The sequence below is a fragment of the Hippocampus comes genome, unplaced genomic scaffold, assembly GCF_001891065.2.
Source record: "Hippocampus comes isolate QL1 unplaced genomic scaffold, H_comes_QL1_v1.1 scaffold111, whole genome shotgun sequence".
NCBI lineage: Eukaryota > Metazoa > Chordata > Actinopteri > Syngnathiformes > Syngnathidae > Hippocampus > Hippocampus comes.
In genome coordinates, this window is record NW_017805698.1 from 1,272,830 (window position 1) to 1,287,356 (window position 14,527).

General features: G+C 40.2%; 1 protein-coding gene across 2 annotated transcripts in view; it reads left to right on the forward strand.

The window, feature by feature from the left end:
- epha6 (eph receptor A6) overlaps nucleotides 1–14,527 on the forward strand; it is a 201,576-nt gene that overhangs the window by 92,319 nt on the left and 94,730 nt on the right. For both annotated transcript variants that reach the window (XM_019882472.1, XM_019882473.1), the window contains exons 4-5: nucleotides 9,039–9,194; nucleotides 12,301–12,636. In XM_019882472.1, coding sequence (XP_019738031.1) covers nucleotides 9,039–9,194; nucleotides 12,301–12,636 — 492 coding nt within the window. The remainder of the gene's footprint in view (nucleotides 1–9,038; nucleotides 9,195–12,300; nucleotides 12,637–14,527) is intronic.

Below are 14,527 nucleotides of genomic sequence, written 5' to 3' on the forward strand. Positions count from 1 at the left end.
ACTAATTACACACACTGGGGACAACAGTGTGATTTGTAAAACCCACAGCTGGTTGTCGACGAACAGCCAGGAATTATTGGGAGTAAACCACAACAGCAAAATATTTTACCATTCATACACACCTTGGTTAGTATGATAAAAGTCAGCCACAAGACAGATGTGGCTTTGGCTGTGGTTACATGTAAGCAATAGCTGTTATCATAGCCACTCTGTCTCCTTATCTTACTGCATGTTACGGTGTCTCATCTACATGTCCGTCTATGCTAATACTAAAGACAAGATGATTGTTGCAGGTTAACCGATTCACATCAAAGTTGACAAATCATGACAGACCTAACAAACAGAGAACTGTAGCAGATTTTCCAGCAATGATGAGTTTATACTACTGTTGGGCCACTGTTCGCAAGTAAAGTGCAATTACTGTGAAATGTCAATTTTTGAAAAGGTAAGTACATCTGCCTCACATTTCTAAGGACGTAAGGGTGTGGGGTTGAATCCGGGCTCCGGCCTTCACCTCTGGTGTGCATCAGTGACGTGTGGTGAGGTTCATGACTGGTGAGACAGATATATGCCTGTGTGGGTTTTCTCGGGGTACTCTGGTTTGCTCCCACATTCCAAAAAACATGCGTGACAGGCTCATTGAACAGGTCAAATTGTCCCTAGGTGTGAGTGTGAGCGCGGGTGGTTGTTCGTCTCTGTGTGCCCTGCGATTGGCTGGCAACCGGTTCAGGGTGTCCCCCGCTTATTGCCCGAAGACAGCTGGGATAGGCTCCAGCACCCCTCGTGACCCGAGTGAGGATAAGTGGATTAGGAAAAGGATGGATGGATGGAAAAATGGAGGTCTGTCTAAAATAAACAACACTACTTCTGGTAGGAACGCTGAGAGGGATGACATCATTGTATATTAGACATCATTAGTCTCCCTTGCAGTCGGCAAGAAACACAAAATAAAGCCGCACTTGAGAGTTCTCTCCACACATTGGTTGAAATTGTTAAACAAGGACTTAATTGCATTAACAATGACATTCTATGTGAAAGATAAGAGAGTTCTGTAGAAAATAACTGTGAATATGTGTTCATTAATTTATTAATAATTAAACCAAAATGTCACCCGAAATGGATTATCTAATAATTGCAGGATGCTAGATTCGAGCAAAAGCTAACTTCGAATGAACAAAAAAATGCCTCCCGCCGCTAGGAAGGGCTTGTTGTCTAACAAATCACACAAGACACATTGGACTTTGACTCGCATGAAAAACATTCTTCTCTCTCCATTTGTGTGTTTTCACTTACCCAGATGTAACATTGCCACATCCAGACAGGAACACAGCACAGTGAGATTGCTTTTGTACCTCCACAGCAACAGAGCATGTTTGGGAGATATTTTCATGACTCTCGCTTATTTATTTATTTATTTATTTATTTTTCATTTCACACATAGCAGTGACCTCTCTGAGATAGTGTTGCTTGGAAAAGCAAAACCGAGAGAGAAAAGGAAAGTTCCAGGTCTGGTGTTTCAAAACATACATTTCAAAGGCTTCTTTCTTCCATGTAGGTTTCGATTGCTTTGTAATAAAAAGTACATTCAACAAAAATGACTAGAATACCCAAGGATCTAAGGAAATGAATCATCCATCAGCTTTCTCTCCTCATTCATAATTGATATTTGAAGCCTCGTTTTGTTCATTGAAATTAGCTTTTGGAGCGCAGACAAAATAGCTGAGCCGATGGAAATGGAATTGGTTGTGTGTCGGTGCATGACAGAGTGGGATTATACCAAGGTAATGTCAGCCTTATTAAACACTATTAAACTCTATAGATCGGACAGGAACCAGAGAGGAAAAGAATATAGTGGCTACTCATCTGTGTGGAAAAGTATGCGCATATGTGACGTTAAATGAGAGAGGAGCCACATGAAATTTTATATTTAGATCGAGTGAATGATGTGCTCCGCCTCTAATAGAATCCGATAAGTCTGAGGATAGATGAGTAGATGTGGTCCATTTCATTGTTAGCATATGACATTGGGGAGCTCAGCTCTGACACTGGGTCTGTGTGTGGTATTTAATTTGGTTTGGCTCAGCATCTCGGTCCAATAACACTATGCAGAACTGGGATTCTGGATATCAACGGATCATTCGTTCGTGTAAAGCACGGGTGCCAAACTCAAATCACACGGTGGGTCAAAACTCAAAGCATATTTGACTTGTGGGCTGAACAGAATAAAACCTTGAAAATAAACGTAAAGAAAAGTTGAGCTTTTCAGAAACATTAAAATAATTTGTGTTATTTTATCCAAGCTGGATTTTATTCGTGGTGTTAAATTTGTTTATGTTTGCGGGGTAAAAGCTTCGGTGTTGTTGTGTGGAGAGATTCTCCGGATGGCCTGCAGGTATCCAATAATGACAAGACTCCTGTGTGAAATTATCTTCATATTGTGGTAATCTTCAGGCACGCAGGAAATGGTCAAAACACTTCAACTTGTTCTCAGGAAGTGGCTTTTTTTTTATTTATACAGGCAATCGTCAATTATTGGCAAGACTCCTGTGTGAAATTATCTTTATATTGTGGTAATCTTCAGGCGCGCAGGAAATGGTCAAAACACTTCAGCTTGTTCTCAGGAAGAGGCTTTTTTTTTTTATTTATACAGGCAATCGTCAATTATTGGGAGGCAATGTGCTTGATATATCGTGCAAACAGACAGGTGGTCAATAAAAAAGACACTAACCTCACTCAAGGCGTCAACAAAATGACAGCACAACACACAACAGCTCGGTAAAATACACACAGCGACTACTCATACTCTGGTTTGATAAACAACAAATAACATCAACCAAAAAAAAACCTAATGCTTATTTACCAAATAGCTACACAGCATTTGGCTTGCGGAATGAATGATTGTGGGTCGCCTTTCGTTCAATATGGCAGTTGTTGCACTGCATAATTTGAAGTTAATGTGTCATCGGCGACTGTTGGCTGTGACAGAATGGGAGGTGTTTCCGAGCACAATGAACAAATTCGACTGCGTTGTCATGCATCTTTAATGTATTTTTTTTTTTTTTAACAAATTCGACTGCGTTGTCATGCATCCATGTATTTTTTTTTTTGTACAAATGTGGTGTAATCGTGAAAGTTGTACTGTTTCCAGTGGAGTCTTGTCCATATTGAATTGTTTCACTACCCAAATCTTTTCTCCTATTTGAACTACGCGAACTGAGTTGAGGTCGTTGCTGAATTGACCGTTAGCCACAAGCTCTACTTGAGTTAAAACAAATGGAAACATTCTTACGGGTTTATCCTCAAGCTTTTCTTGTTCTAAAACATGAGTGATTATTTTCTTCCTCATGACATGACTTCAACAGGCGCACGTGAGTGTGAATAGGTTACCTTTGGGTCTGACTGTAGCCCTTCTAGGTTTTTTGAGATTCCCTTGATGACAATGACATAATGTTTATGTCGTCCACCTCCAAAATTTAGCAGTGGATTTATGGGAACCTTTTGTTTTGGAGTCATACATTTGAGCTACAGGTCAGGGCTTTCAAACTGTCAGATAGTGTTGTAAAAACTCCTTCTTCCTCTCCATCCCAAAGTGATCGTCGGGCAGCATTTACTCTCCTGTACATACCAACACGTGAGAGGATGTGTTAGTGCGGTACGTGAGCGTGTGAGTTTATTTAGCAAAGGGTGATTTGGATGCAAAATAATGACTGAACTTGGCTGTATTGTGGGCTTGTGTGGAATATGTCATTTTTTTTCAGTGTACCGTATTGCAAGCTTTAAAACATAACTTCAATAAGATTGAATGCTGAACCTGCATTAAACCGTTGCGTGATGGTGGCTGAGAGCGCCGTGTGACTGCTTGAATCTTTTATAGAGTCGCTTCCACGCTCAATGCACTCAATGGCAGAGATAATTAGCTCTGATTATCCTTGTGAATACTGTTTCTTTTGAAAATAAGCAGACTTAAAACAGCTTATTGCCTCTCTTTCCTTTCCAATAATGAGCCCGGACCCATTTTATCTCAGCTAAGCCCGAATAAATTCCACAAACCACCACACAACAAGATTATAGCCTAATTAAACTGGTGAAAACTAGTACGATGAATCAAGATTGAATAACTATGGCGAAACGAAACATTTCACCAGAAACATTCCTATTTTAAAAAGAATCAACGTTCTAAGTTCTCAGTCCCTTATACAGTATGTCAGCCTAATTTTGTTCAAATTGAAATCGTAACAAGGAAGGGTGTAAAAGTTCTCGGTAAGAAGAGGCGTTAATTAGACCATAGGTGCAGATGAGCAATCTAGCGTTTTAGTCACAGGAAAGCGAGCGCCGTTGGATATGAACAGACAAAAAAAGTTGGCGGATGGTTCTAACTGTGATGCATATTTTTCACACCTCCTGTAAAAAGGAAAAATCAAACTAGTGTAAAACAGAAGCCCAGATGGGAAATCACCAACTTCATATGCTATTAGTTTAATAAATTGTGTGTTGCATGATGTTTCTGTTACTTTTGGATGGATTTGAATAACGGTCATGTTAATTGCAATTAATGTAATTACAACCTATACCAGGGGTGTCAAACTCAGTTCCTGGAGGGCCGCTGTCCTGCATGTTTTCCAAGTCTCCCTGTTGCAACACACCTGATTCAAATGAACAGGTTCAATGTCAGGCTTGCGCAGAGCTTGCTGATGATCTGATCATTTGAATCAGGTGTGTTGCAACAGGGAGACTTGGAAAACATGCAGGACAGCGGCCCTCCAGGAACTGAGTTTGACATCCCTGACCTATACATTACTTGGTGGAACAATAAGTAAGCTAGCCTGTGTCAGAGTAGATGTTCTCATTGATCACGAATAACCTGCTTTATCCGAAATAAGTTATGTTGGCTTTGTTTTGTTTTGTGGTTTTTTTAAACACATGTGCTCATATGTTTCAGATCACTCTTGGATCATGACTAATTTGTTTTGTTTTTTTTTGACAATCTGTCAAAAGTAACCATTAAAATATAGTTATTTTTTTTTCAACCCTTTGATTATCTATGTTTTAAAGATGTTCCTTTGGTTTATTTTCAAATCCATTGTGGGCGTGCAAAAATCCAAAATCCAAAATTGTTTAACTGTCCAATTGAATATCGACCAGATTGTGCGTTCAGCTTCTGGCTGCTGTTTGTGTCCTTTACCTGTCCTCATCTATCCCAACAACCAAGACAGTGGTTCAATACTCATTTACTTGCCCTGTGATCACCAGGCACTTTGCAGAGTAACTCATGATAGACACTTGAATGAGGGAGCCAGTGAAAACCGTCATGTGTATGCAAGGTGTAACCAAATACAAACCCATCGTACGCCAATATTGAAAGTGTTGCACAAATAGCAAAAAAAAAGAGGGTGTCGACCACGTTCCTATTCATATGTTACTTGGGAGGAAAAGACAGCGTTTGTTGTAAGTTTTTAAGCACCATGAAAACAGCTAACAATTTTTCACAAACTAACACCCAGTCCAACACCTCAGCAGAGATGTTGTGTGAGGCAAACTAATCCTCAAGTGTGAATCAGAGTTTGCACTCGCATCAGTTAGTGAAGATGGGGAGGGGCGGGTGGGTGACATGAAGCAGAGAGGCCCAGTCATTGGAATTTTGAGGGCATCAATCTTGATTGCATATTAAAAAAAAAAAAAAAAAAAACTATGAAAGTGTTGTTTCAATAGTGCCACTTCTCAAGGGATTCCATAGATGAAATATATTTCCTCAACGTTTGGGTTTGTTGGCTTTATGCCGCAAAGCTGCTGGAACCATACGAAAACAGATTAATTGGGTTGATTCAACCACAAACAGTCATTTTGCTGCAGCTCAGAGATAATTATAGGGGATTTGATATTGTTTAAGTCAAAGCCTGATTTGCATAATCACACGAGCCTAACTGCAAGTAACGAGTTGCCGTATGTGGTACGATATACTTTCTGTACACAACCCGTACATTAATTGCCTTCGGTAAAAACGGACAAATGAAGGTTAACATTTCATGTTGGTTTTCTATGGTTTAAAGATTTTTATCAGCAACTGGTGCTATCATCTCTGTAGCAATCAATCTATTCTCATTTGCATCGCCTCCTCACCACACTGCTTTTGATTTCAAGAGCTGAACTATTCTGCAACATTTGTTGATGTGGTTCTGCAAGTAAATGCTGCAGAATTGTGCTCCTCTTGGAATTGTTCTCCTTCGCTGACCACCGGGAGAAGAATTCACCACCCATCGGCTGTAAAGACTCCTCATGCTAACAACAAACCTGCATTAGTATACATGCATTTTACCCGTTATGACACAGGTTGCCATGATGGCCAGAGGTAAATGGAAACGACTATTGTTAAAATGTATGAAAATGCTCCGTGATTTTTTTATAGAAACAATAAAATCATCAGTTTAACAACGTGGGAGGAATGCTTGTTTTTGTTCCTACCAAGACTTAGAAAATCCATACCAGATACCACCTACATGCATGTCCAAAACAAAAAAAAAAAAAAAGGAAATGTTTGCTTGGTTCCCTCCCCAACAGAATTGTGCAGGAAATAGATCAACCGTCCTAAATTTTAAATGTAGAAATCTTTGCACTTTGAGTAATCATAATGATTACTATCGAGAATGTTATTGTATACAGCAAATGTTACAAATGTGAATGTATTTATTTTTCCTACTTATACCCATTCCATTGGGTGAATCGTTTCATTTGAATATGATTCAAAGTGATGTATTTGAGTTGCATGGCACCCCGTACGTTTGATGGTCTTACACTCCTTTTTTCCTGTCAAAAAAATATTTAAGGGTGGCCAATCTAACAATTTGGGTTAAATTTTTGTAAGTATAAGTGAGGACATCATGCTACTGGAATGCCTCCCCAAGATGTTACATGGTCCACGACTTTGGGCTGGGAGGATGTTCTGGATGACTTCCAGATCCCATTAACCTTGGGCAGAGGGCCAACGGTTGACCGGGGCCCCAAAGGCCAGTGAGTCAGAAAACTATTTTCTTGTAGCCAGCTCAAATGTGCTCACCTTCGAGATGTGCAGAAGACCGTCTGCCCTCTAAAAGTCACTTATTCCATTCATCAGTCAAGAAGCCACATCCAGTTGGATCTCTTTTTGTCAGTTGCAGACTTCACAGCTAGATGTGTACCCACACTGACACATAAGATGCACTGTATGGACTTAATGTAAATGGTCATGGGGATGGCTTTAACAATCAGTTCTAAAGCACAAATAAGACACGTGAATGCTGCGCTTAAATCAGTGTGATGCGGTATTGCTCAACCCATTGTGCTAATGACAGTTGGTGGCGAAAATTTATTTCTGACAGCAAGCAGCACATTCAGACGATCTTGCCACCTGCAATCGGACTGAGAGAGAGAGAGTGATTTCTGAGTGACAACAGCGATGGTAAAGTTGTACATTGAAAATTAAGAAAAAAAAAATTTATTGTGACATGCTGCGTCCTATTCCGCTGCAAAAATAGTGCGGTTTGCAAGTGCCATTATTCTGGATTTTTAAATTTTTTTTTTTAGGTCAATAAGACAAAAGTCTAAAGTGAATTAGACTAGTTCTATTTGTGATTAGTTCAAAATTTTCCATTTTATGACAATACGCAAGTGATAAATGCAAAACAAGACATTGTTCATATAGCATGATGGTCTCGAGAGGGATAAAAAATATTTTATTAAAAAAAGTATTGTTTCATAAGACATCTGTGGCACAGTTTCTCTATATTGATGGTCTTCACTAAGGTTTTGTGTGGGATCAGTCAGCCTCCTTTTACAAAATTAAACACATTGGGACCTGACTGTGTGTCCTGATTGTGTTTATTTATTAATTCTTTTTTTTCAACCAGGTAAAGCAATTGAGAACGGTTTGTCATTTACAAGGCCAATCTGGGAGCAATTTAGGACTCAGTGTTTTCCTCAAGGACACGCCTTATAATGCCGAAAATACGGTATATAATATGACCACTTTTTTTGCATTTTCCGTTTACAAAGGATGCCCTACTCATTTCGCCATCTGTCTGAGTTTAGAGTGCAATTACACTACGGCAGGCATGTCCTAGCTCGATCTTCGAAGCCCGCTATCCTGCCTGTTTTAAATGTGTCCTTCCTGCAACAAGCCTGGACTAAATGATCAGCTCATCAGCAAGCTGTGAAGTAGAATGAAAATTACCTGATCATTTGAATCAGGTATGTTGCAGGAGCGCCGCATCTAAAACAGGTAGGGCAGCGGCTCTTCAGGACCGAGTTTGGAAAACCCTGCAGTAAAGTCTTTTCTGGTGTGCATTGAAACCATGTATTCGTATGATTGCATGCGTGCGTGTGTTTGTGTGTGTGTGAGAGTTCTCAGTTGATGCATTTTCAGCAACAGTGTAGCACCACTGTGGCCCTGGAGTAAAGTCCAACCAGACAAATTGAGGCAGATTGTTGTTACAAGGGTTTAAAAGAAACATCGCCTCAGTTCATGAAAGGTCGACCGGAGGCCCCATTCGGCTGACAGCGTCAAAAGGAACTCATATAGTGGGGGGGTCAGGGTTGACAGACAGACTGTGACTCAAGGACACTGTGGTATACAAGGTTAATGATGTCAGTAGCCTTGACATGCCGTAAGCAATGACACTATTCGTTGTGATACAGTCTTATTTGTGTGTGTTTTTTTTGTCACAGTAATTAACTGCATAATGAAAGTCAAGCGAAGATACACCATTCACTGAGGACATATGTGAAAACTAACTACAGTATATATACTGCAGATGAATTGTCTTACGTGTATAATGTACTGTACGTTCAAGCACGAAACACTTTGGAAGCCTTGCTGCTTTGATCATATAACTTCTTTAATGAATCTACAATGACGGATCACAGAAATAGTTTGCATCAACCAAATGGATTTTTAAATTTCAATTCATGTTATTAAAGCCTATAAGTTGGTTTGCCAGCTCGTCGCATTGAGACTGTTTTTGTTCACTCACCATCTTGCTTTCATTTATTTTCTTTGTCCCACCCAGCATGCCAGCCAGGCTTCTACAAGGCTTTTGCCGGAAACATCAAGTGTTCAAAGTGCCCGATAAATAGTTTCAGCTACGGAGAAGGTGCTGCAGTCTGCCGATGTGAAGTTGGGTATTTCAGGGCTGGAAAAGATCCTCCAACTATGGCTTGCACGCGTGAGTATGCCCTATCTTAATACTTAGTCATTGACAAAGTTGCGTAGTAGCGCCGTTAGAAGTTGTGACGTTACTAGTTTCACTACATTTTTCAGTAATTGTGGTCACAACGGTTATTTTCAACACCAAATAGGTTTTGAATAGTGAAATTACATTTGTGAATCACCAACACAAGCTGCTTTTTCCCAAGGCACTACTAAACCTTAATTCATCTCTTCTGTTTTATATCACGGACCTATCCTGCTCATGCCTGCTCAAACAGTGTAAAAAATAAATAAAAAATAAAAACTGCACAGTTGGAGGCAGTGTTACCACTTAATATGATTTCTCACTGAAGATTTATATGTTTCAGTGTTTACCCAAGAACAAGCTTATGTGAAAATCCAGAACATCCTACACAAATTTAAGGACATACATTTCAGTATGACGTAGCTTTGATGGCATTGCTTAGCTTGCTCATTTCTTTGATGGTAGTGTCAGTGCAGTGAAGCTACCGGTACATTTAATGTAGAAAGCTTGGCGCACTCCGTTTCCCAAGTCGCTTGCCCTTCACCTCTATTCATCTTTAAGTGGCTCATGCCTAATACTGAGGAAAATTATTAGCCTACCGCTTCAAAGTGGCTAATTGTGATTGACGTGAAACCCCACAACTTGTTAATACCTGTGACTCTGGATGATCCTTGTGATATTTAATACGTATCTGTTCAGAGTCAAAGTGTACAAAAGATAATCAAATTAATTGCATGTGGATCGGCTGCCTCATCTTCGTCGTGGATTCACGGACAGTAATTACAAAGTAATGTTTGCATTAAATAAAAGTTTAATTAGATTGATTCCCTTTTAATTAAAATGCAATTTAGCTGTCATTTAGATAGACTAGGGTACCATCACTGAAATCTTTCTCTGGAGGGGGAGTGTACTATTTGTACTAGGCATTGTGGAATACGGAGTCTCGGGGTTTAGTCTGCAAAGACAGATGTTTGGAGAGGAAATGTGCAGAAATTCTTGTCTTGTATTGCACCTCTAAAACTGCAGATTTTTGATGGAGCTCCACAAAATCAAGTTGCTGCTACAGGATATGACAAGGTCTGACCACGAACCAGGTGGAGTGTGGATCCCTAAAATGCAGACTCGGATAAACTGCCTTACAATAAATATTTATTTATTGAGAGCGTACCGACAAAGTATAAACAGAAATCGCTGGTCACAAGGAGCCAGAAAAATCAAAGCATAAACAAAAAGCGCTTGCAAAAGGCAAGGTAATAATAAAGCCGAAATGACAAGAGTCCAATACCACGAAGAGTCCAATTACACAAAACAAAGAGAGCAAGATCAAGGACAAGGTCTAGAAAACACCACTTGAGCGAGAGCAGCAAACAAGGTCAATAATCCAACAAAGACTAGGCAGCTTGGCAGTCTTTTAACACTGTACATGGCAAGGCTTGATTGGAAAGGAACAGGTGCGCCTCCTGGAGGGAAACGCCCTTCGCTCCCGCTGGGGCTAAAAACAAAATCAAAACAGACAGAACATGACAGTACATTACACATGCTGGATAAAGAAGGAATGACGTGGATGCCCACAGCTGGTGGACCGGACAGCAGACCTCTCATGTCACTGGAATGACAGTTTACAGTACTTTGTGGTCATTATTCTTACAAATTGGGACAAGAAATAAATTATTGGAGTAAAATTAAGGAGGAATGCTGTTTAAAAAGTGAATACAGGAACGAAGAAAGCAAGGGTATCACAAAAGGAGAGATAAAGGTGGAGGATACATGGGTGGAGTAGACATTGAAGAAAGAAAGGAAGGAGGATACTGATCCCAATCTTGCTCTGGAGGAGAATGGAGGCTGATTGATGGCAGTGGGGTTGATCCACAGGAGGGCAAGGTGGGTGGATTCTGATCGGCGGAGAGAATAGAGGAGGTGCGATGATGGCCGATAAAGGCAGGGGCAGATAAAGCGAGCGAAAGAATGGACGTACGCTGACAGAAGTGGAGGAGGAGCATTGCTGTCTGCTGAGATTTCAAGCAAAGGTAGAGTGGGATGGAGGGTTGCTGAGGGACAGGGAAACATCGCATTGTCTTGGCAGACAGCGAGCTTGGCAGAAAGGGAATTTTCAAATCTCGCAGGCCTTTTAACTTCACCCTGTTGACGGCTGACTGCCTGCTACAGCACAATGCTTACTCTGGCGCACAAAGACACGCATCTAGGGAGCACAAAAATACCTTCAACACTCAAATCAGAGGGAGGCAAAATAATGTAATGGATGGGGTCGAGAAGTACAGCAGTAACATCTTGTTAACCTTTTAACATTGCATTTTGGGGGAAAACGTGTTAATCATTGGGTAGAGCTTTTAGAATTGAGTTGCACGGTGCCCCAAGGGTCAATTCTAGAGCCTGTTCTTTTCTCACTACGTGTATTTCACTGACAGCAAAACATTCAAGGTTCTTTCTCCCCAAAATAGCCAAGTAGCTTGGTTACGCTCAAAGAATACCTTAGTTAGATGTCTGCAATTATAGAATGGAGCAACATGAAATCTGTGACATTAATGGGAACAAATATTCTGGAGGAATATATTAGCTTGTATTATTTTGCTTCTATGGTCATCATTTTCATTTTTATACCCACCAAGTCGCATATGTATTGTGTATGCTGGTTTTGGTTGTCTGTTCATTTGCATGTGTGAAACAACTACAGTATTTACGTTTTTAGTTGTTGGGACAGTTTGTTTCGAAGGTTTGCCCATGAAATTCTGGCTCCGAAGGTCTGCGGCGATGCACTCTGCAGTACATTTTAATCGTATTACCTAAGGTAGAAGCAGTTGAATCTGTGTTGTGTTTCAGGAATATAATATAATAATCGTTGTAATTTGACGGAAGAAATGCTCATCATTAGTAGTTCTGGCACCAAAACCACGAATTAAATGTGAGATTAAGACACTGAAGGCAAAATCAAGCTTTAAATTAAACAATGTGACCCTGGTGAAGGCTTCCAAGGGGTATACGATTTGTACTTATTCAACTTGATAAAAAACTCATAACATAACTCAAAACAATGATTTGTATTCATTGCGTTATCGCTTCTCTTTCCTTCTTTTAACAGGTCCTCCATCCCCTCCACGTAACTTACTTTTCAACCTCAATGACACATGTCTGATGCTGGAATGGTCACCCCCCAGTGACACCGGGGGACGCCGAGACCTAACTTACAATGTCCAATGTAAACGCTGTGGTCCAGAGCCTGGCAAATGCCAACTTTGTGAGGAGGAGCTGCGTTTCCTGCCCCAACCGTTAGGCCTGACTACCGCCTCTGTCACCGTCATGGACTTCTCAGCGCACGCTAATTATACCTTTGAGATCGAATCACTCAACGGCGTTTCAGACATGAGCTCATTTCCTCGACAGGTCGCCATCATTACCGTCAGGACCAATCAGGGCGGTGAGTGTGAATTATTCAAAAACTTGTTTCCAATATTGTGACCTATAACTTTTGCAACTTCAAAGACATAATTGCATCCATTGTGTGGAAGATATTTTGTTCCGCATTTATTTGGGTGTTCTCTTCAGTAAATGCCATTTTTCAACCTTTATTTTCTTTTGAACTGCACCAATCACACCTTTTGCGGGTATCTCTAAAGTTTTTTTGCTCTCTGAAAAACATACATCAGCAGATGTTCAATTACAATGCTTAAATAAGTGATTCCCAACCAGTGTGGCACAATAGGGTGCCGTGAGAGCTCAAACTGTGGATCAAATTTCACTTAATTGGTCTGAAAATTATTTATTAAGAACAAATAATGTATCTTTGTCCCTTCATCTATGCCAGCCACTTATAGTGACAGACAGAACAAATAAATGATCTTCAATTAGATGGCAAAAAGTATGAAATTGACATATGTCTCCTCTCTTTGTGACGATTTTGTTTAGTGGGGTGCCGTGCGATTTTCCGAACTTAAAAAAAAATTGCCTTGGCTCAATAAAGGTTGGGAATTACTGGCTTAAAGTATGAGAGCACAGTCTAACAAGCGCTGAGCAACAGTGTGATTTCATAAATTTTGACTAAGTACGATTGAGAACCTGTCGTACTTTTTTTCCTTCTCAAATCGCAAGCAGATGTCATGTCTGTGCAAATAGAAGAAGATAAGTTCCTTTTTTTGTTGTTTCAGTTATAACTTAATGGAAATAGGAGCAGTCCAGGTTTGGGTTGATTTGTGGCTTTGTAGACAGATAAGTTTTCGTCTCAACCCAGGGGGGCCTGTTTTAGTCCAGTCTATTTGTTAGTTTTCAGGAAATCTCCAACATAAATCTTGCTTTGGGGTTTGATGGATTGCCCAGACCCTGATCCAGGGAAACACCTCATTAGCTTTTAATGGGGATATTGCTTCTGCAAGGCCGTTTGATTGGTTGCCTCGCTTCTCTGCGGGTGAATGTCCAACTTTATTTTCTGTCCCATTCACCTGTTGTGGTTTGCTGGGTAGATCAATCTACCCTGTGAATTTGTTGCTACTCTTGTAAGATTTGATCCAACCGTTATTTTATATGACCAAGAAGGACATTTAGTGTTTGTCTTGATCTGCTCAAGGTTTTGTCCTTAAAGGAGCCATTTTTCTCTGCTGCTGTTGACAAAATGCTCATATGGGGATCTGTTGGGTAATTTCAAATGTTGGCAACTTGTTGGCAGAATTATGTATTATTCCTTTATCACTTCTTATAATTTTAAAAAGCATAATTATGACTGGTGTTGCTTATAGCGTCGCGCTAACAAAAGTTTTATTTTGTTGATTGAAAATGGAAATGCATTTGTTGAGGGGGACATTTTTTTTTTCTAAGCCACTTTCTGTAAATAATGGCAGAGAATTAATGAGTGTTTTCCTGTTACCTGCATTCTTTTAATAAGAGTCTTTATGTTGAAAGGACCATGTTTCCCGTGGGATATGGTATGGCGTGTTAGAATGTAAAGGCTTTTAGTTTGTAATTTGCAAACACATTTTTTTTGTGTGTTCTCCCGCCCCGTGTTCTTCTCTAGTGTACAGTTTTCTGTCATCTTTGTTCTCTGGCTCCATCCCACCCTCTGCTCCTCTGTTGTTAAGGGAGTTTGGGGAAAAACACATTTTCTCATACAGCCACAACACATTAAATGCATTATTCAGTGTGTGTCCAGGGACGGCTCGGCACTCTTTGCAGGTAAACACAATGTCACACCTCGACTTTTTATTTCATTAAGATTCCCTAAGTTCAATGCATAGAGACACAGCAAGTCCCTTGGCTACGAGACAAGGCTAATATACACTAGGTTAATATACTCAGCTACAGCTTTTTAAAGTGCTTTA